At 45.2% G+C, this 20,735-nt stretch overlaps 1 protein-coding gene across 1 annotated transcript in view; it reads left to right on the top strand.

Moving 5' to 3' along the window:
• Nucleotides 1–8,356: 8,356 nt before the first annotated feature.
• The window catches only part of Rpgrip1 (RPGR interacting protein 1), a 54,520-nt gene continuing 42,141 nt past the window's right edge, over nucleotides 8,357–20,735 (top strand). The window contains exons 1-5 of the mRNA XM_052733297.1: nucleotides 8,357–8,432; nucleotides 11,047–11,188; nucleotides 14,126–14,358; nucleotides 17,154–17,253; nucleotides 18,548–18,676. Coding sequence (XP_052589257.1) covers nucleotides 8,357–8,432; nucleotides 11,047–11,188; nucleotides 14,126–14,358; nucleotides 17,154–17,253; nucleotides 18,548–18,676 — 680 coding nt within the window. The remainder of the gene's footprint in view (nucleotides 8,433–11,046; nucleotides 11,189–14,125; nucleotides 14,359–17,153; nucleotides 17,254–18,547; nucleotides 18,677–20,735) is intronic.

Raw genomic sequence — 20,735 nt, 5'->3', positions numbered from 1 at the left:
ACAAAGACAAAGTAGTTGTACGAGGCCGTTTTCTTTGGGCAGGAAGGGTGTACCTGAATCTAAACCAGGCTAGCAAGCAGGAAGTTGGCTTTGTTTTTATTCTGTATATTTAGGCAGGGTGTCACCACGAATCCTCTGTGTTGACCACGCGGGCACCTAACTCACAGAGCTCTTCCTGCCTCTGCCCTCAGAGTGCAGCGATAAAATGAATGTGCTACTACTTCCGGTCTGGGGGCTTTTATTCTGACACAGGTGGTGACTGTCTTTGCCTGTTGGCTGTGTTCTGACCTCACAGTCTTTCGAGACAGGCTGGTTTTAAAAGAATTGGGAAAAATGAAAGGAGGAGAAGGGGGGGAGGCAGGATCGCTTCAGGCCATCAGGTTCTGGAATACAAAGGTGGTAGGCTTCCTGTAACCAATGTTTTACCAGGTGCGGGAGATTCAAAGATTGGCCTAATGTTTACAAAGTGAGGGAAATTTATGGAATTTTGGCCCTTGAAGGGCTAGCTCCTAGTATGTATGTGTATATTCGTTTGTTTATTTATTTATTTATTTATTTATTTATTTTTGTTTTTTGAGACAGGGTTTCCTGGAACTCTAGACTAGGCTACCCTCAAATTCAGAGATTCTCCTGCTCTTCCTCTAGTGCTGGGATTAAAGGCTTGGGCCACCACACCAGCTAAGGCTAGCTGCTGTTTTTTGTTTTTTGTTTTTTCAAGACAGGGTTTCTCAGTGTAACAGTCCTAGCTGTCCTGGAACTCGCTTTGTAGACCAGGCTGGCCTCAAACTCACAGAGATTCACCTGCCTCTGCCTCCCTAGTGCTGGGATTAAAGGCATAAGACACCACCGCCCAGTATGCTAGCTATTTTTAATTAAAAAAAAAAATTTTTTTTAAGCCGGGTGTTGGTGGTGCATGCCTTTAATCCCAGCACTCGGGAGGCAGAGCCAGGCGGATCTCTGTGAGTTCGAGGCCAGCCTGGGCTACCAAGTGAGTTCCAGGAAAAGGCACAAAGCTACACAGAGAAACCCTGTCTCGAAAAACCAAAAAAAAAAAAAAAAAATTTTTTTAGCTGGGTGGTGGTGGTGCAGGACTTTAATCCCAGCATTCCAGAGGCAGAGGCAGGCTGATCTCTGTGAATTCAAGGCCAGCCTGGTCTACAGAGTGAGTTCCAGGACAGAGAAACCCTATCTTGGAGGACGGGGGGCTTTTTTTTTTAACACCAGTGCTGTGATTACAGGGACATGCCATGATGCCAGGCTTTCATGTGAATCCTGGATCAACTATGGCCCTTTCTGCTGGGGGCCATCTGAGCATCTGAGCACTAGCATACAACTGAGCCATCTCTCCAGCTGTATTTTTTTTCTTTTTATGTTAAAAGTTTTTCTCCAATGTTTCTTTTGTCTCCTCTGCTCTTCTCTTTCATCCCAGCAATGACCCAAATCTGGCTTCTTATAGATTAAGCCTTCTTTAGCACATTGCCATCTGTTCTTCTGGCTCTGAAACACAAGATTTCATCCTCTGACCATTTTTTTTGCAACTAATCTTTGTACGGACTGCAAAATGCTTTTTTAGTCATAAAATTTACATGTCATTATAAGTGCTTTACTATAATAGCACAGGCTGACTTTTGAGCAAACATCTAAATGTTATAGAAAATATAACATTTAGGAGAGGGGAGTGTCCTATCTTTGAAATGTAAAATTATAGCTTGCCATTAGAAAATTCACACACAGGATTTTGAGGGGGTAGAGTGGAAGGTTTAGATGTCTCACCTTCTCTTAGTGAAGTGGAAACTAATAATTCCAGTTCCACCCAAGTCCATCTTGGTGACCCTGAATCTTCCTGAGCTGGCTTACAGAGAAGGAGGGTGAGGGACCCCAAACAGCGCCCTCACCACAAAGTCCCATCCCACCGTGGGGATGACCTCATGGAACTGTATCATGGGGTCTTCCTAGCATCTCCCACCATCGTGTGCAGCTTTGGGAAAACAAAGAGTGTTAGTTGGAATCCCAGATGATGGTCAAATGACTCATTGAGGTGCCTATTAACATATCACAGAAGGTGCAGGCCTGCGCTCCAGCATCACTCAGTACCCGTGTCTCCTCCCAGCTCTTCGTTTTCTTTTTTTTTAATTAATTATTTATTTATTATCTATTGCATGTGCATGTATGTCTGGGTGAGGGTGTTGGATCCTCTGGGCCTGGAGTTACAGACAGTTGTGAGCTGTCACTTCTCACCTCTCTACCCTCATTCCCACTCAGACCCATGCCTGTAACATTGGGTTTATTTCTAATCCAAAGACTTGTATCTTTTTTTTTAAATACCAGTGTAGAGCAGAGGTTTTACTTATGTATTTTTTAAATTTTTTTTATTTTTTATATGTATTTTTTTTAAGATGTAGTTATTATGTACACAGCATGTATGACTGCAGGCCAGAAGAGGGCACCAGATCCCATTACAGATGGTTGTGAGCCACCATGTGGTTGCTGGGAATTGAACTCAGGACCTCTGGAAGAGCAGCCAGTGCTTTTAACCTCTGAGCCATCTCTCCAGGCCCATTTATGTATTTTTTTAGGGTGCTTTTGCCATGGGTGTCAGATCACCTGGAGCTGGAATTACAGGCAGTTGTGAACTGCCATGTGGGAGCTGGGAATTGAACCCGGGTCTTCTGGAAGAGCAGTCAGTGCTTTTAACAAGCAAGCCATCTCTCTAGCCCCTTGTATCTTTTGTTACTGATGCCCTGCCTGAACATCACTGCCTTCTTATCATTCCTGTTTGTACTTTGGGCTGGCTAGTTTTTTTTTTTTTTTTTTAACTTGACACAAACTGGGTCATCTGGGAAAAGGGAACCTCACTTAAGAAAATGCCTCTATCAAGCTGGACTATCAGCAAGTCTGTGGGCTAGCCTGGAACTATATAGTGAGTTCCAGGACAGTCAGAGCTATGTAGAGAAACCCTGTCTCAAAAACAAACAAACAAACAAACAAACCAGCCAGGTGAGCCAGGTGTTGTTGCACACCATTATTAATCCCTGCACTTGGAATATTTGTGAGTTCACTCAGCCTAGTTTACACAATGGGTTCTGGGCAGCCAGGGTGGCCTAGGGAAACCCTGTCTCAAAAACAAAGGAAGAAAGGCCAAGAGATGGAGTAAGCAGAATACCGTAAACCCTAGTGGGAAATAGTAAATTACCTGACTTCATCTCTTACTTGAAAAGGCTCTGGGTCCCGTGGATTAAGCCAGAAACACTTGATCCCACAGAGTCATTTTGCCTCAAAGAGATCTCAGGGCTCACACCTTTCCCATTGTCTTGGCCTCAAGTGACTAATTCTTTTTTTTTTTTAAGACAATATCTTGCTGCGTAGCCCAGGCTAACCACAGACGCACTATGTAACCCTGTTGACCTCCAACTCAGAGCATTCATGCCTCAGCCTCTCCGAGTCCAGGGATTGCAGACAGGGCTCCTACACCTGGCCCTTCAACAACAGATGTAAAAGTCACTTCCCCAGTACCAACTCATTTTTTTTTTTTTTTGGTTTTTCGAGACAGGGTTTCTCTGTGTAGCTTTGCGCCTTTCCTGGGACTCACTTGGTAGTCCAGGCTGGCCTCGAACTCACAGAGATCCGCCTGGCTCTGCCTCCCGAGTGCTTACCAACTCATTTTTATTACCCCTGAGTCAAACATGTATTTTCTAGCTGTAGTTTTAGTGGAGAAGTTCATGTGTTAAGGAATGGTTTCAATGCTGTCTCTCCAAGGTCAACACACGTGAAGAAAAAGTACAGTCTTCACTAGAAAGAAAGCTAAAAACAGACCTACAAAGAGTTAACAGCTAAAAGGCCTGGATTAGTGTCTCCTTGGGCCAGCAGGAGGACAAGAGGATTGGAAGCAAGAGTATTAGAGACAGCAGAAAATCCAGCGGAAAGAACTGCACAGAACTCTCTGGAGGAAGTCAGGATTGTAAGTTTATATCTAATGTGTATTTATTTATTTATTAATTATAATCTTATTTATTTTTTATTTTATGTGCATTGGTGCTTTGCCTGCATGTGTGTCTGTATGAGAGTGTCAGATCTTGCTTGGAGTTACAGTTATTAGCTGCCATGTGGGTGCTGGGAATTGAACCGGGGTCCTCTGGAAGAGCAGTCGGTGCTCTCAACCACTGAGCCATCTCTCCAGCCCTCTAATGTGCATTTATAATCTTTCATATTTTACCCTGGATCCTTGGGAGAAGAGCAAAATAAGTGTATTCCTTCTGTATCATTTCACCAGCCTTGGAGGTATGCACCAAAGGATCTTCAATCCTGTCACTCTTAGGTCTGTTCCACATCCAAGAGCTTTGGTGGGTGATGATCCATGCCACCCTTCTGTCCCTGGACCTCCCCGCTTCCCAGCGTTTTGCTGAACAAGGGCAATGGCTTCCTAGCACCGTTCTCTCCTCCATGCTCATTAGTGGCTGGTTTCTTACTCTTTGAGACAGGTCTTGCTCTACACCCTGGCTGTCGTGAACTTCACTGTAGACAAGCTATCCTAGAATCTGTAGCTATCTTCGTATCTCGGCCTCCCCAGTGCTGGCTTTACAGGCATGTGCCATCATACCCGCGCTTCCCTCCACTCTTCCCGACTAACTAATAACTAATTTTCACAAGATGCCACATTTTTACGTCTATTGCTGTCTTGCTGGAAGGAGAGGGATTCCTGGCTTGTTGTTGTCGGGTTTTTTTGTTGGTTTTGTTTGTTTTTTAGACAGAGTCTCTCCAAATAGTTCTGACTGTCTGGAACTCACTGTGTAGACCTGATTGGCCTCAAACTCCTAGAAATCTGTTTGCTTCTCTCTCCCTGTGCTGAGATTAAAGGCATGTTACCACCATACTCTGCTAAATTGTCACTTTTTGAAGCAGTGTCTCACCATGTAGCCCAGACTGGCCTCAAACTTATTATCCTCCTGCCTCTAATAAGGATGAGGAGATGCCTCTTTCTAAATTCCCTCCAACCCCAAGCACGGCAGCCATCTCCATTCTTGGGTTTTTGAAGAGGCACTCACGTAGGGCACAGACAGACCAGATTTCACAAAGACGATAGCTGGGCATGTTGGTACGAGTCCTTAATCCCAGCACTCCAGAGGCAAAGAGAGATGAGTTCCAGACCTGGCTGGTCTACAGAGAAAGTTCTAGGCCAGCCAGGGATACATGATGAGACTCTGTTTCAAGAAACAAACACAGTTAAAAAAGAAGCGGAGGCGGAAAAAGTCAAGAGCTTTGACTTGGCCCCCTCGTGGCAGCCCCTCTCTTTCGTTTATTTGGTATATGCTTTTTTAGGTTCCTGTTGTTTTCTAGGAACCATTTCAGAAAGTCTATAGTATATGCAAATGTAACAAGTTGCATTCATTCTCTTCCTTCAAAATCCTTATATCTTAGATGGAGGGACAGACAATAAAAAAAAGTATAAATAAATGACAATGATATCTGAGTATTAACAATGAGACAGGAGACTGGCAGTGGTGGCCCATGCTTTTGATCCCAGTACTTGGGAGGCAGAGGCAGGCCTATCTTTGTGGGTTCGAGGTCATCATGGTCTACCAAGTGAGTTCCAGGACAGCCAGGGTTATACAGTGAAACCCTGTCTTGGAGAAAAAAAAAAGGAATGTGACAGAGAGGTTGACCCCAGTGTGGTGGTACAGGCTTTTAATCCCAGCACTGGGGAATCAGAGGCAGGTAGATCTCTGTAAGTTTGAGGCCGGTCGGATCTATAGAGCAAGTTTCATGACAGCCAGAGCTGTGTAGAGAGACCGTGTCTCAAAAATCAATCAGTCAATCAACCAATAATAGTAAAAGAGCAAGAGAAAAAGCAGTCCAGTAAAGTTCGAGAGCCATGGAGCCTAGCAGGAGCATGATGACCGGAGTCACAGAGAGGACCAAAGGTTGAGCAGTATGGTAAGCTGAACATAAGAGGCACAGAGCCTGACTGAAGGTGGGGCATTGTGAAAAAGGCACCACTTTGTACAGGGCCTGTGGGCTTTGGCAGAAAGTTTAGATTTCATTTGAAGGTACTGAAAACCCCCTGGGAACTTCTAAGCATTATGCATGTGGGTTACTTTATAAAGTCGCTGTGAATGTTTTAAGGAGAACTGGTAGAGGTTAGAGAGGGAAACGGAGAGCATTAGGAAAACATGGCAGTTGAGGAAAGGCACACAGATGCCTGAGTTTGCAGTGTTGGAGAATGTGAGCTATTACTTGAGGAAGAAACCGGAGCACATGCTACTGGCTGAGGGAAAGGGAGGTATCAAGGCTTTGGGACAGCTAGGATGCCAATGGCACACAGAGACGGGAATGGAGATCGGAGAAATGAGAGTTCTGCTTGACAGGTTGAGTTTGAGATATCCAGGAGCTATGCAAGTTAAGAGGCTTGAAAGACATCAAGTGTCATGGGAGGGTGGAGGCTGCAGGGATGACTTTGGATGCAGTGGTAGGTGAGGGTGGAGGCTGCAGGGATAGCTTTGGATGCAGTGGTAGGTGAGGGTGGAGGCTGCAGGGATAACTTTGGATGCAGTGGTATGTGAGGGTGGAGGCTGCAGGGATAACTTTGGATGCAGTGATATGTCTGTACTCAGTATCTAAAACAAGAGAAGAGTGTTGACCAAGGTGTGAGACATTTTACAGACAGGATTTCTCTATCATTCAGGACAGAAAAGAAAGAACGTGGCTGTCCTGAACTCCCATTCACAGAGACTAGTTTGAACTCCTGCCTCCCTGTTGCTCCCACTCCTCCCCCCACTTTTTACATTGATTTTACTTGATTTTACGTATACGCATGTGTGCCTGCATGTATGTCTATGTACCACATGCATCCAGGAGCCTGTGGAGGTTGAAGAGGCATCAGATTCCCTGGAACTGGAGTCAAAAACACTTACGAGCCTACATGTGGGTGTTGGGAACAGGACACAGGTCCTCTGCAAGAGCAGTAAATGCTCTTAACCTCTGAGCCATCTCTCTAGATCCTCTCTTTTTCTTCCTTTCTTTTTTAAAGATTTTTTAAAAATTTATTTACTTTTATTTTATGTGCATTGGTGTTTTGCTTGCAGGTCAGATCTTTGAGTTATAGACAGTTGTTAGCTGCCATGCGGGTGCTGGGATTTGAACCCCGAGTTCTTTGGAAGAGCAGTCAGTGCTCTTAACCACTGAGCCATCTTTCCAGCCCAAGATTTATTATGTATGTGTGTATGATTATTTACTATGTATGCATGTATGCCTGCACACCAGAAGAGGGTGCCATCTGTATAAAGGGTTGTGAGCCACCATGTGGTTGTTGGGAATTGAACGCAGAACCTCTGGAAGAGCAGCCAGTGTTCTTAACCTCTGAGCCACCTCTCCAGACCCTCTCTTTTTCTTTTTCTTTTTTTTCCCAGAGCTGAGGACTGAGCCCAGGGCCTTGTGCTTGCTAGGTAAGTGCTCTACCACTGAGCTAAGTCCCAACTCCTCTTTTTCTTTCTTTCTTTGGTTTTTGTTTTGTTTTGTTTTGTTTTATTTTAGACAGGGTTTCTCTGTTTAGCTTTGGAGCCTGTCCTGGAACTCACTCTGGAGATTAGGCTGGCCTTGAACTCCCAGAGATCTGCCTGCCTCTGCCTCCTGACACTAGGCTCTTTTTTTTTTTTAAACAATGTCTAACTAAGTAGCCCAGACAGGCTTCAAACTTTGAATCCTCTTGCCTTGGCCTCTTAAGTGATGGGGTTACAGGAATATACTACCATATCTAGCTTAATTTAACTTTCTCTGCCTTTTTCCAGCTCTCTAGGAGATAGTACATGATTAATTGAACTGGGGTTAGTATTCTGTGTCTGATCCCATCACAGTAGCTAGGTCATAGAATATAAACTGGTAAGAGAGTCAGCCCCTGTAAATGGAGAGGAAAGAAGATTTAGAAGCCCATTTCCCAGAGACAAAGGTTGGTCATTTTCTACCAGGAGGAGCAGATACTTAAAATTAATCAAAAATGGTATCAATCTGACGATCAGAAAATTAATTTTAACTTTGAGTAAATAATATCATGATTACTGAGTGCATGGCCTTATTGTTGTCCACAACACCACCACAACAAAAATAACTATGATGCGTCCAATGCTACCACAAAAGTACTGGGAAATTCCTACACAATTTAGGGAGATCCTGCAGAAGACAGTCTAAAGTTATAATATCGTAAAAACTTGGGGTTGGGGATTTAGCTCAGTGGTAGAGCGCTTGCCTAGCAAGCGCAAGGCCCTGGGTTCGGTCCTCAGCTCTGGAAAAAAAAAAAGACAAAATAACAAAACTTTTCCTTTATTTAGTGTCTTCCAGGATCTCTTACAGCCTGATAATCGAGGTGATGATACATCTACTGGACCATATACCAGAGGATATACCAGTTAGAGACACAGATGACTCAATGCATCTGTTGGAAGGTAGATAAATCCTGTGCCTAGATATGGATGTCTTCACCACTGGCTGAGATAATCCCCAGTCTGTCAAGGGGGTCGGGGGAGACAGTCCTGACAGTCTTCACAATGGCAACTGTTTTCTTTCAGTCCCTTTCTTAAATTTTCTTTTTTTAAAAAATATTTATTTATTTAATTATATGGGTATGTGTATGTGTGTGTACCTGAGTATATGTGTGCATCATGTGCATGCACGTGCAGTGCTGTGTTCATCAGATCCCCTCAAACAGGCAGGTGGTTGTGAATTACCATGTGGATGCTGGGTACTGAACTTGGGTCCTCTGCAAGAGCAATAAGTACCCTTAACTACTGAATCACTTCTGAGCCTTCTTAGATTTTCTTAATATTTTATTCTGATTCTGTGTGTGTATGTTTGTGTGCGCATTTGGGGAGTACACACTAGAGGTCGAAGGACAATCTTGGGTGTTGGTACCTTCCACCTTTTGTTTTGAGACACTCCCTTATTGGCTTGGGACCTTGTTGCTTGGATCCTAATGGCTCCCTCAGGGGAGGGGTGAGAAGGCACAGCATCAATGGGGAGCCCTTTTGAAGGCAAATAACAAACTCCTTTATTCAATAACAGGGAAGGCCTTATAGACTCTTCTCCCAGCACCCAGTCTGTGTGGTTGTCCCTCACTGGCTGGGCATGATCAGAAACTCTGACATCAACTAGGAACCCTGACAGTGACCAGACACTCTAACAGTTCCTGTTCCTAGGCCCTCAGGCAGACTCCAGGTTGGCTCGTAAGGAGTATGCTATGTGCATGCCTTAGCAACTGGTCTGAGCCAATTTCCTCAACCCTATGGTCCTGTCCTACTACAAGACCTGACTATGTAAGCTCGGAAGCTTGTCTGGGAGCCTTTGGCTATCCATCTGTCTTGACCACCCAGCTTGCCTTTGCTGGGATCACAGGCCACCATGACTGACCTTTTATGCGGGTTCTGGAGATCTAAACTCTGATCCTCATGGTTGGGAGACGTGTACTTTACTGACTGAAGCATCTTCTCAGCCATTGAAGTTTTGTTTTGTTTTGCTTTTTTTTTTTTTAATTTTTTTATTTTTTTGGTTTTTTTCAAGACAGGGTTTCTCTGTGTAGCTTTGCACCTTTCCTGGTACTCGCTTTGGAGACCAGGCTGGCCTCGAACTCACAGAGATCCACCTGCCTCTGCCTCCCGAGTGCTGGGATTAAAGGCGTGCGCCACCACCGCCCGGCCGTTTTTTGCTTTTAATTAATTTAAAAGTTAAACAATTTTATTAGTAAATGAAGTCAACCAAGCCCTTCTGTCCTTGTGGTCCTGGATGCATCAGCCTCCAGTTCAAGAGGAGCCTGGAGACAAAGGGCTGGACGTGTACTCTGAGACAGAGTGCCCCTGGGCCTCTTACAATAAAGATTCTATCATGAGGTTGGGGAAGTTAAGCTAACTATCTCTGCCCTAGACACTATGAAAGCTGGTAATGGACTAGTGCGTGTTTCAGGCCCAAGCAGCAGAGATGCACAATCTAAAAGGAAATGGCTGGGCCACACTAAAGCTCTCTCTGCTGCAGGCAGAAAAAAAGAAAGAGGAGCTCTTCTCAAGTATGCTGTGTTTGTTGTATGCAGCCAGCTGGGCAAGGGCTTCCAGTCTCTGTCCCTAACTTCTTTTATACATTAATCTATTTCTTCATTTATTTTTTGAGAAAAGGTCTCACTGTGTTACCATGGCTGGCCTGGCCTAGAACTCACAGAATCTGCCTGCCTCTGTCTCCTGAGCGCTAGGATTAAAGGCGTGTACCACCACCAACACCTGGCCCCACCATATCATCTTGATGTAGCTTTTTAATGTTTCTTTTTCTTTTTTTTTAAAGATTTATTTATTTATGTATTTATTTATTTATTATGTATACAGTGTTCTGTCTACATGAGTCCCTGCTAGCCAGAAGAGGGTGCCAGATCTCATTACAGATGGTTGTGAGCCACCATGTGGTTGCTGGGAATTGAACTCAGGACCTCTGGAAGAAACAGCCAGTGTTCTTAACCTCTTGAGCCATCTCTCTCCAGCCCTAAAGTTTCTATTCTCTTGCTACATCAGTACTTTAGAGACAGACACTGGAGAATTACAAGTTCAAGGCTAGCTTGTGTTACAGAGTGAGACCTTATCTCAAAAAAAAAAAAAAAAAACAATAAACAGGGCCATCGAGATCTCAGCAGACAACGGCACTCGCCACAAAGCTTGCCAACTGAGCTCCATCCCTAGCTTCAGAGTTATAGGCTGTTGTGAGCGGCCCAACATAGGTTCTGGTAACAGAACTCAGGTCCTGTGGAAGGGCAGCCAGTGCCCTGAGCCGTCTCTCCAGCCCCCACCTGGCAAGACTCTTAAAAAGGTAACAAGTAAATAAAGGTCTAAATAATTAAAGGTGGTGCACGCCTTTAATTCTAGCACTCAGGAGGCAAAGGCCTCTGAGTTTGAGGCCAGTCTGGTCTACAGACAGGATAGCCAAGGCCACACAGAAAATCCTTGTCTTGAAAAACAAACAAACAAAATAAAATAGAATAAACAAACAAGACAACATGTAAAAATTTTCTCCAACTGCTCTCTTCAGGGGCTTCAGGTAAGAGCGTGAAGGCTCAGTCACACATGGGCAAGATGAGCCAGGAGGACCTGGACTACAGACTCTTTCATCTTCAGAAAGAGCCCATGCTGGTGAAGGAACTTTCTCTGAAGCAACGAGATAAAAGCAAAAGGTACCCAGAGTTCTTATGCTTTCAGAAGCTGCATCTGAGGCAAATTGGCTCCATATAAACTGAAAGGATTCTATTTTCCTCAGATGTCTGTACCAAAAAATTACTCAAACATCAAGGATGTCGGGCTCAAAAAATTTTTTGCGAACATTATTGCTTTCTTGTTTTTCTACCACACACCTCAGAATTGAACACAGCACAGAGCAGCCCACGTAGCCTGGTGATGGTATACCAACGCACAGAGCAAGCGACTCCGCAGGCTCCTGTCTGGCTGTAAGGGAGGGAATGGAGACAGGGTGGATGGTAAAATCTTGGCAGAACAAGGGCGTTAGGAGTGTGAAAAGGAAGTTTTCTTTTGAAAAGTAAAGATCAGTTGACTCTTTACTGCGTGCAGGCATATTGTGTGTTCTGTACACACATAAACTGATTTACTATTAAATCTGTTGACTCATTTACTAGTGTGTCTTAGTTAAGGTTTCTATTACTGGGAAGAGACACCATGACCACGGCAACTCTTATAAAGGAAAACATTTAATTGAGGTGGCTTACATTTTCAGTCTGTTATCATCGTGGTGAGACATTCAACATACAGGCAGATGTGGTACTGGAGAGGTGGCTGAGAGGTCGACATTTTGCAACAGGAAATGGTCTGTCTCACTGGGCATGGCCTGAACGTATATGAGACTTCGAAGCCCATCTCCACAGTGACACACTTCCTCCAACAAGACTACACCTCCTCCAACAAGGCCACAACTCCTAATCGTGCCATGCCCTTTGGAGGCCATTTGCTTTCAAAGCATGAGATAGTGTGAAGGCAGAGTATTATTAGGAGGAGAAAGAAACCTGAAGAGCCCATGATCATACCTAGTAAGCGGCAGAGCTAAAGCCCTTAACTCCAAAGTGTTCCATACTCAGTGATCTTAGACTGTGGGCTTCCGATTGTGGATCTCTGGGTGTACCTAGGCAGGAGTGTGCCAACACACCCAACCCCTTTTTATGATTTTTTTTTTAAAGATTTATTTATTTATTATGTATACAGTATTCTGCCTGCATGTATCCCTTCAGGCCAGAAGAGGGCACCAGATCTCATTACAAGTGGTTGTAAGCCACCATGTGGTTGCTGGGAATTGAACTCAGGACCTCTGGAAGAGCAGTCGGCGCTCTTAACCACTGAGCCATCTCTCCAGCCCCCTTTTTATGATTTTTATTTTGAGACAGTGTCAAGTTATGTAGGTCTGGCTGGCCTGGAACTTGGAACAGTCCCCCTGCCTGTGTGCCCAAGGCTAGGATTATGGGTAGATGTCACACTACAGTAGTCTTGCTTTGTCTCATGTGGTAATGTTTCCTAAACAACCTTGGTGCTGAACAGCTGTTCAATCCAGTGCTGGGATTATAGGCTTACATCACCAAGCCTGAGTCAGAGATTAATCTTTTGGGGGGGGGTGTTTTGAGACAGGGTTTCTCTGTGTAACAGTCCTGGCTGTCCTGGAATTTGCTTTGTAGACCAGATAGCCTCAGACTCAGAGATCCACCTGTCTCTACCTCCTGAGTGCAGGGATTAAAGGAGTGCCCCGCCCCCATCGCCTGGTTCAAGTGGGGAGGTTTTTTTTTTTGGTTTTTCGAGACAGGGTTTCTCTGTGTAGCTTTGCGCCTTTTCCTGGAACTCACTTGGTAGCCCAGGCTGGCCTCGAACTCACAGAGATCCGCCTGGCTCTGCCTCCCGAATGCTGGGATTATAGGTGTGCGCCACCACTGCCCCGCTTAAGTGGGGAGGTTTTTATTGTAAATAAGAGAGAACATATCTAGAGGCATCTAGAAGAGTCTAGAGCAGAGAAAAAATGAAGTAGAATGGACATGGCCAGGGCTGGCTATCTTCTAGAGAAGCAAGAGAGCTCAGAGCAGAGAAATCACTTGGATTATAAAGAGAATGAGTAGCTGTGGGGCGAGAAGTCAGTCAGCTAGAGCAGGCCTGGGGGTGCTAGCATGGAGATTTTGAGATGTATAACAGTACTGAGGGAGCCTCCAGACCAGCTTGGGCTTTGATACGCAACCTCAGGTATATGTCAATGAAGACCCATGTGTCCCTTCTGTGAGAGGCAAGGGAAGTGACTCCTTTTGGCAGATGGGAATGGGTTTCACAAGTTCCTGAGGAATGCTGGCTTTTATCTAACTGCCACAAATCGTTTTATAGTCCAGCTTGAATTGAGCCAAGACTGTCATATCTGGACATATGGACTGCCTGAGACTTAACAATTGCATAGAAGTAAAAACTTTACTTACATTTATTACTTCTCTTAAAACTCGTTTGTTTCTTACCAGGCATCATAGTCCATGCTTTTAGTCCCAGCACTGGGAAGCAGAGGCAAATAAATCTCTGAGTGCGAGGGCCAGCCTGGTCTACAGAGAACGTTCCAGGACAGCCAGGGCTACACAGAGAAACCCTGTCTCAAAAAACAAAAACAAAACAAAACAAAACAACAAAGATCTAGCCTTAGGGCATTTTCTTAGAGATTGATGGAGGAGGGCTCAGGAGGGTCCAGCCCATTGCTGGTGGTACCATCCCTGGGATGGTTGTCTTGGGTTCTATAAGAAATCAGGCTGAATGAGCCGAGGGAAGCAAGCCAGTAAGCAGCCCTCCTCCACAGGCTCTACACCTGCTCCTGCCTCCAGGTTCCGGCCCGAGTGAGAGTTCTTATCCTGACTTCCTTCGGTGATGGACTACAATGTGGAAACATAAGCCAAATAAACCCTTTTTCCCCAAATTATTTTTTTGGTGATGCTGTTTCATTCAAGCAACAGTTAACCCTAACTAAGACACCAAAGCTCCGAGGCTTACCCAGCTAGAATAGCTCTGAGGCTTGCCCAGCTAGAATCAAGCCCCGACTTCAACCCAGCGAGGGTTGGTGAGTGGGGAAACCCACGTGATCTGTTTTGCCATAGGCGGAGGAGTACCACGCAGCAATCCACCACTACCCAACGGGACCTGCTGGCACTTGCTGCGCTCAAGGAGCCTGCGAGGCGGCCACGCCCCTCGGCGCCCCCACGCCCCTCGGCGCCCCCACGCCCCTCGGTTCCCAGGAGAAAAGCGCATCCACAGCGCCTGTGTCCCTCCAGCGCGCCAGGCGGTGCACAGCCTCGAGTCCACGCGGGACGAAGACTGTCCCGCACGCCTGGTATGTAACTGCAGCAGAAACCCAAGCAGAGTGAGGCTGGAACTACGCCCCAGGAGGGGACTGAATCACCAATCATGTTCCTTTCCTGCTTTCTTCTTCTTTAGTTTGTTTTGTTTTCTGAGACAGGGTTTCTCTGTGTAACCCTGGCTGTCCTGGAACTCACTCTGTAGACCAGGCTGGCCTCGAACTCACAGAGATCCGCCTGCCTCCGCCTCCCAGATGCTGGGATTAAAGGCGCACGCCATGATCACCCAGCATTCCCTGCTTTAGTCTACTCATTAACTCATTATTGTTATCTCACCTTTCCGCCTTTCTAAAAGCCTGCCCTGCCGCCCCCCACCCCCACCCGTGGTAGTTGGGTACAAATTTCTGAATTCACCGCTTGCATGTGGCTCGGTGGCTAAGGGCTTGGTTAACATGATTGATACTGTAGGTTAATCTCCTGGACCTCCAAAAAATAAATAAAACAGCAACAACAACAAAAACAGAACTAAACAACACTAAGGGGAGGGGGTAAAGAAAGGGTAACAGTGGTAAGGAATCAGAAGGGAAGATTATCTGGGGGAAGGAAGGGAACCCACCAGGGAAGGGCGTGGGGGAGGCAAAGGAGGAGACACAAAGCGGTGGTACCTATGTACAATTGCAGAGAAACCCATCATTTTGTATGGTAATCAAAAAATTAAACATTAAAAGATTCGGGCCGGGCGGGCGGTGGTGGTGCACGTCTTTAATCCCAGCACTTGGGAGGCAGAGCCAGGAGGATTTCTGCCAGCCTGGGCTACAGAGTGAGTTCCAGAAAAGGCGCAAAGCTACACAGAGAAACCCTGTCTCGAAAAACGAAACAAACAAACAAACCTTCAAAATCAACAGCTGGTTGTGATAATCCCCACTCTCTCTCCAGAGTTAAGAGGCTGCAGGGTCTCTGATAATTCGGGTCATCCTGCCCTACATAGCAAGTTCCAAGCCAGCCAGGAATCCACAGTGAGACCCCTGTCTCAAAAAAAAAAAAAAAAAAAAAAAAAAAACCTGAACAAACAATTCAGTTTCCGAAGGATTTTGCCCAACATAAGCAGACTGTGGAAACAGTTTTGCTGGTGGAGTCCACAGCAGTCTAGGAAGGAGGCACCCTGAGCACGGGGACTATGCTTAGGAGTGAGGGTCTGAAAGCCAGACATGTGGCTGGGAAGCCAGGGCTTGCAGGACAACTGTGCCTCTGTGCTCCGGGTTTGGAGAACAGGACTCCTTTGAAACCAGGGCCATATTTAAGGCCCTTCTCCCAAGAAAACTGGGCATACACACAAACTACACATGATTCTGTAGGCTCAGCGTTTCCCTGAGCGCGGCCCTGGCTGAGGTCCTGAGCCCCGCGGCAAAGGGTCAGCACCGGTTGTACTTCCTCTTCCTGTGCTCTAACTGGCTGAGCCTGAGGTCTGTCTTGGACCCTCAGCGGCAGCCTCCAGAAGACAGTCTGTTCTCAAGGCCTAAGTTAGTGAGGAGAGCCTGGGCAAAGCAAGTCTACAAACAATATTTGATTTAGACACTCTTATCTTATTGCTTAAATACTCATTTGGGTTTTTTGTCTGTTTGGTTTTTGGTTTTTTTCAAGACAAGGTTGCTCTGTGTAGTGCCGGCTGTCCTGGAACTCACTCTGTAGACCAGCCTGGACTCGAACTCAGAGATCTGTCTGCTTCTGCCTCTTGAGTGCTGGAACTAAAGTCGTGCGGCACTTTCACTCCCCCAAATCCTCACTCGTTTTGTGTAATATGGTTCTATGCTTTCAAGTCCTCTATTCCAGCTAAGCAAGCGTTTGCAAAAAGCAGCTGAAAAAACAGGAGTCTAAATTTCTGTCCTGAGTCAAGCATTACGTTTGTAATGTCAGCCCCCAGGAGGCTGAGGAAGAATTGCTACCAGCTGCAGGCTGACCTGGACTTCAGAGTGGGACCCTGCCTCAAAAACAAAAACAAAACAAAACAAAAACAACAAACAAACCCTGGAATGGTGAAGTAAGCCTTTAATTCCAGCACAGATCCAGGCAGAAGCAGGCAGATTTCTGTGTTCAAGGCCAGCCTGGTTTACATGGTGAGTTCGAGGAGAGCCAGGGCTACACCGAGAAACCAAAACAAACAATAAAATAAATGAGGACATTTAAGCATGACTGTACCTGTTATGTATCAGGCTCTGGCTTGTACTATCTTTTTTTTTTTTTTTTTTTTGGTTTTTCGAGACAGGGTTTCTCTGTGTAGTTTTGGTGCCTGTCCTGGATCTCACTCTGTAGCCCAGACTGGCCTGGAACTCACAGAGATCCGCCTGGCTCTGCCTGCTGAGTGCTGGGATTAAAAGTGTGCGCCACTACCGCCTGGCCGAAAGTGTTCTTTTTATGATTATTATTATTAATAAATACAGTATTTTATTATGTATACAGTATTCTGTTGTATGCATATACGCCTGGACGCCAGAATAGGGCGCCAGATCTCATTACAGATGGTTGTGAGTCACCACGTGGTTGCTGGGAATTGAACTCAGGACCTCTGGAAGAGCAGCCAGTGCTCTTAGCCACTGGGCCATCTCTCCAGCCCCACTGAGTCAGTATCCTTGGCTGAAGGTATTTGCAGTTCTGATTCTACGTAAGGAGGAAGGAAACACCTTTAGGACTAATTGTCACATAAGCCCTCCCCCCCTTCCCTGCCCAGCCTCAAGGCTCATAGTGGCCAGCATATGACACCCAGGTTTTGTTATGTGGTGTTCTAGAAGGTAGTGTGGCTACATCTCACATCTTTCTCTGCCTAAATTTTCAGGGCCAAAAGACAGGCGCAGCTGTACAGCCCCTCCCACCTTGAAGGGATATGTGAGAGATGAGAACAACAGAATCGAAATAACCAGTGAACCCCGGCAACTGTGAGTTCCTCTTTCGAGTCCTGTGTTGTTACTAAAAAAGTTCTAGTTGGAAATATGTCATTGAAGGATCAGTGAGTGTTGCTGATTTCCAGGATAATCAGAGAAATCAAAAGGCAGCTGTAAGTCAGTGTCAGCTTTCTCTTTTTTTAAAAAAGTATTTACTTTTATTTTTTTATGTGCATTGGTGTTTTACTAGGGGTCCCCTGAAACTGGACCCCTAGAACATGGTCCCCTGGAACTACAGACAGTTGTGAGCTGCCATGTAGTTGCTGGGAACTGAACCTGGGTCCAATCTGGAAGAGCTGCCAGTGCTCTTAACCACTGAGCCATCTCTCCAGCCCCCAACTTCTTTGTTTAAAAATACAAAACAAACACCAGGCGGTGGTGGCGCACGCCTTTAATCCCAGCACTCAGGAGGCAGAGCCAGGCGGATCTCTGTGAGTTCGAGGCCGGCCTGGTCTACAGAGTGAGTTCCAGGAAAGGCACAAAACTACACAGAGAAACCCTGTCTCAAAAAAAAAAAAACAAGAACCAACAGGATGAGCATTCCTTAGTCCCAGCATACCTGCACAGAGACAGGGGGATCTCTGTGAGTTCCAGGCCAGCCTGGTCTTCACAATGAGGCCCTGTCAAAATTTATGACATTCTTTTGTGTATCTATAAAACAAGCATTTCTCTGTTCATTGAGGAAAAAGTATAAGTCCTTTTCATAATGTTAATCCTGAAATTCGCCAGAAAAACCAGTTCCACCATTTTGGCCGAATTTAAGCAGGCTTTCATTAAAATTATAAATTCTGACCACGATGGAATTTGGTTAGGACCATTACCTGGAAACTTTCCAGGTAAGTGTCTCCAAGACACTTGTTGGAGGAACTTACAGTGACAAAACCCATAGGCCACCATACTTTCCCATGAGGTTTTGTTATTTATTTGTTTGTTTGTTTATTTATTTTTAAGAACTACAACTCCCAGAATCCCAGGAGGTTACCTGTCCTAGGGCAGGTGGGACTTACAGGTTAACTTCCTTTCTAACAACCTAAAGTATTCCCCTTTCCTTTTAGTTTTTATCTCCTATGTTGGCATGTGCAGGCTGGATTTTATAAGATTACCCTCTTTATCACTAAGGTAACCGATTTTCTAACTTTTTTTGGTAAGTGAACAGCTCAGTTCTAAGCCTTATAAAAGTTTCTGCTTCTCCCTTTTGTGTTTAATCTTCCTCTAATTATAGAAGTATACTTTTTATCAGCCGTGTCCTGATTCGGGCTAAATTCGATCGTCTATGTATGCTTAACAGTGCTCGCATCATGACCACTAATTCTACACAAGTGGAAGAGCTACCCAGGTCTCCTAAGAAAATGCCCAGAGATGAACAGCTCACGTGGAGGAGCTCACTGGAGTGTGTTCGGAAGGCTGCAGAGCTTCGGTGAGAGCGAACATTCCATACCTCAAACCATACCGAGCAGAAAAAGTCAAGGTGGTGTCTGGTTTGTTTTGTTTTCCAGCTTTTCTTCACCTTGGAGGAAAAGAGATTATTTAGGAACAGATTCAATCTGAAACATGGACTTGGAGAATCTAATAAGTTAAGCAATCCTGCTTATAAAGAAGCTAGGCATTGTGTTGTACGCCTTTAATCCAGCACTCAGGAGGAATAGGCAGGTGGATCTCTGATGGAGGCCAGCCTGGTCTACACAGAGAATTCCAGGGTGACATATGAGACTACTTCTAAAGTGAGAGGAGAGGGGGTGGGTGGGGGGGAAGGAATTTCTCCGTGTAGCCCTGGCTGTCCTGGACCTAGCTAGCTTTGTAGACCAGGCTAGCCTTAAATTCACAGAGATCTGCTTGTCTCTGCCTTTTGAGTACTGGGGTTAAAGGCCTGTGCCACCACTGCCTGGGCTGAAATTCTTAAAGAATTAGGGGCTGGAGAGATGACTCAGTGGTTAAGAGCACTGGCTGCTCTTCCAGAGGACCCGGGTTCAATTCCTAGCAACCACATGGAAGCTCACAACTGTCTGTAACTCCAGGGGGCTCAGATGCCAATGTACATAAATACAATCAAATAAATAACATTAAAAGGGTTAATAAAATATAAAAAGGGATAGGCAGAATACTTATCCCTTTGAATGAGATAACGTACTTTTCCTTCCCACATTCCCCCTCTTAGGGCAGTTTCTTAAAGAGTCCCACACATAACTTCTCCTTTTCTTCCTTCTATCATTTTCTAAGCATGTTTGCCCTGACATGCTGGGCATCACTATTTCTCTAACACCTCCTCCCCATCACGTAGCTGACCTCTATGACCTCTTCTTTTAAATTTAATTTAATTTATTTATTTTATGTGTATGAGTGTTTTTCCAGGGGAGTCGGATCCTGTGGATCTGGAGTTACAGACAGTTGTGAGCTGCCATGTGGGTGCTGAGAATTGAATCCAGGTCCTCTGGAAGAGCGGCCAGTGCTCTTAACTACCGAGCATCTCTCCAGCCCCTTCATGCCCTCTTAACTCAAGTTGGCATGGTGTTTTTTCCTTCTCTCCTCCATTCTTCTCCTTTGGGCAGTTGCTGAGATTTAAGGCTTGCTTGCCCTGAAGCATTTTTCCCTTTTAAATTCTAATAAAATTGTCCTCAAGCTGAAAAAAGAAAGGAATGAAGGAAGGAAATCCTGCATAAACTTGTCCCACCTTTAAAAAATATTTTCCAAAAATTTTTTTTTTAATTTTACTTTTATTTATTTATTTAGATTTTTTTTGAGACAAGTTTTCTCTGTAACAGTCCTGGCTGTCCTAGAACTCACTTTGTAGACCAGGCTAGCCTCGAACTCAGAGATCTACCTGCCTCTGCCTCCCAAGTGCTGGCATTAAAGGCATGCACCACCACCTGGCTTTATTTTACTTTTTTTAGTGTGTGTGTGTGTGTGTGTGTGTGTGTGTGTGTGTGTGTGTGTGTGTTCAAATGCAGACATACACATGTGATTTCCATGTATGGGCAGATCAGAGACAACTTTCTGGAGGTTTTTTTTTTTGGTTTTTTTTTTTTTTGAGACAAGGTTTCTCTGTGTAACAGTCCTGTCCTGACTGTCCTGGGACTCCATTTGTAGACCAGGCTGGCCCCAAACTCACAGAGATCCACCTCCCTCTGCCGTCCAGAGTGCTGGGATTAAAGTCATGCGCCACCACCGCCTGGCTGGAGTTAGTTCTTTTATTCCACCAGAAGTTCCAAGAATTGAACTTAAATTGTGTGACTTCTGTAGCAAGTGCTTTTATGCGCTGGTCGAAGAATTGGGGATTTAGCTCAGGGTAGAGTCCTTGCTCAAGGGCTGAGATGGCTTCCTCTGCTTCTGGGGTGCTGGAATTGAAGGTAAGACTCATTCTACTGGCAAAAACAAACAAACAAACAAACAAAACTGATTAAAAAAAAGACTAGGGATATTAGCGCAATCAGTAAGCTGCTTGTTACAGAAGCATGAGGACCAGGGTTTGGAACCTCAGC

The sequence above is a fragment of the Peromyscus californicus genome, unplaced genomic scaffold (genome assembly GCF_007827085.1).
Source record: "Peromyscus californicus insignis strain IS unplaced genomic scaffold, ASM782708v3 Scaffold_12__1_contigs__length_115047231, whole genome shotgun sequence".
Taxonomy (NCBI): Eukaryota; Metazoa; Chordata; class Mammalia; order Rodentia; family Cricetidae; genus Peromyscus; species Peromyscus californicus.
The sequence above is the reverse complement of the archived record's forward strand: the minus strand, read 5'-3'. Positions and strand labels throughout refer to the sequence as shown.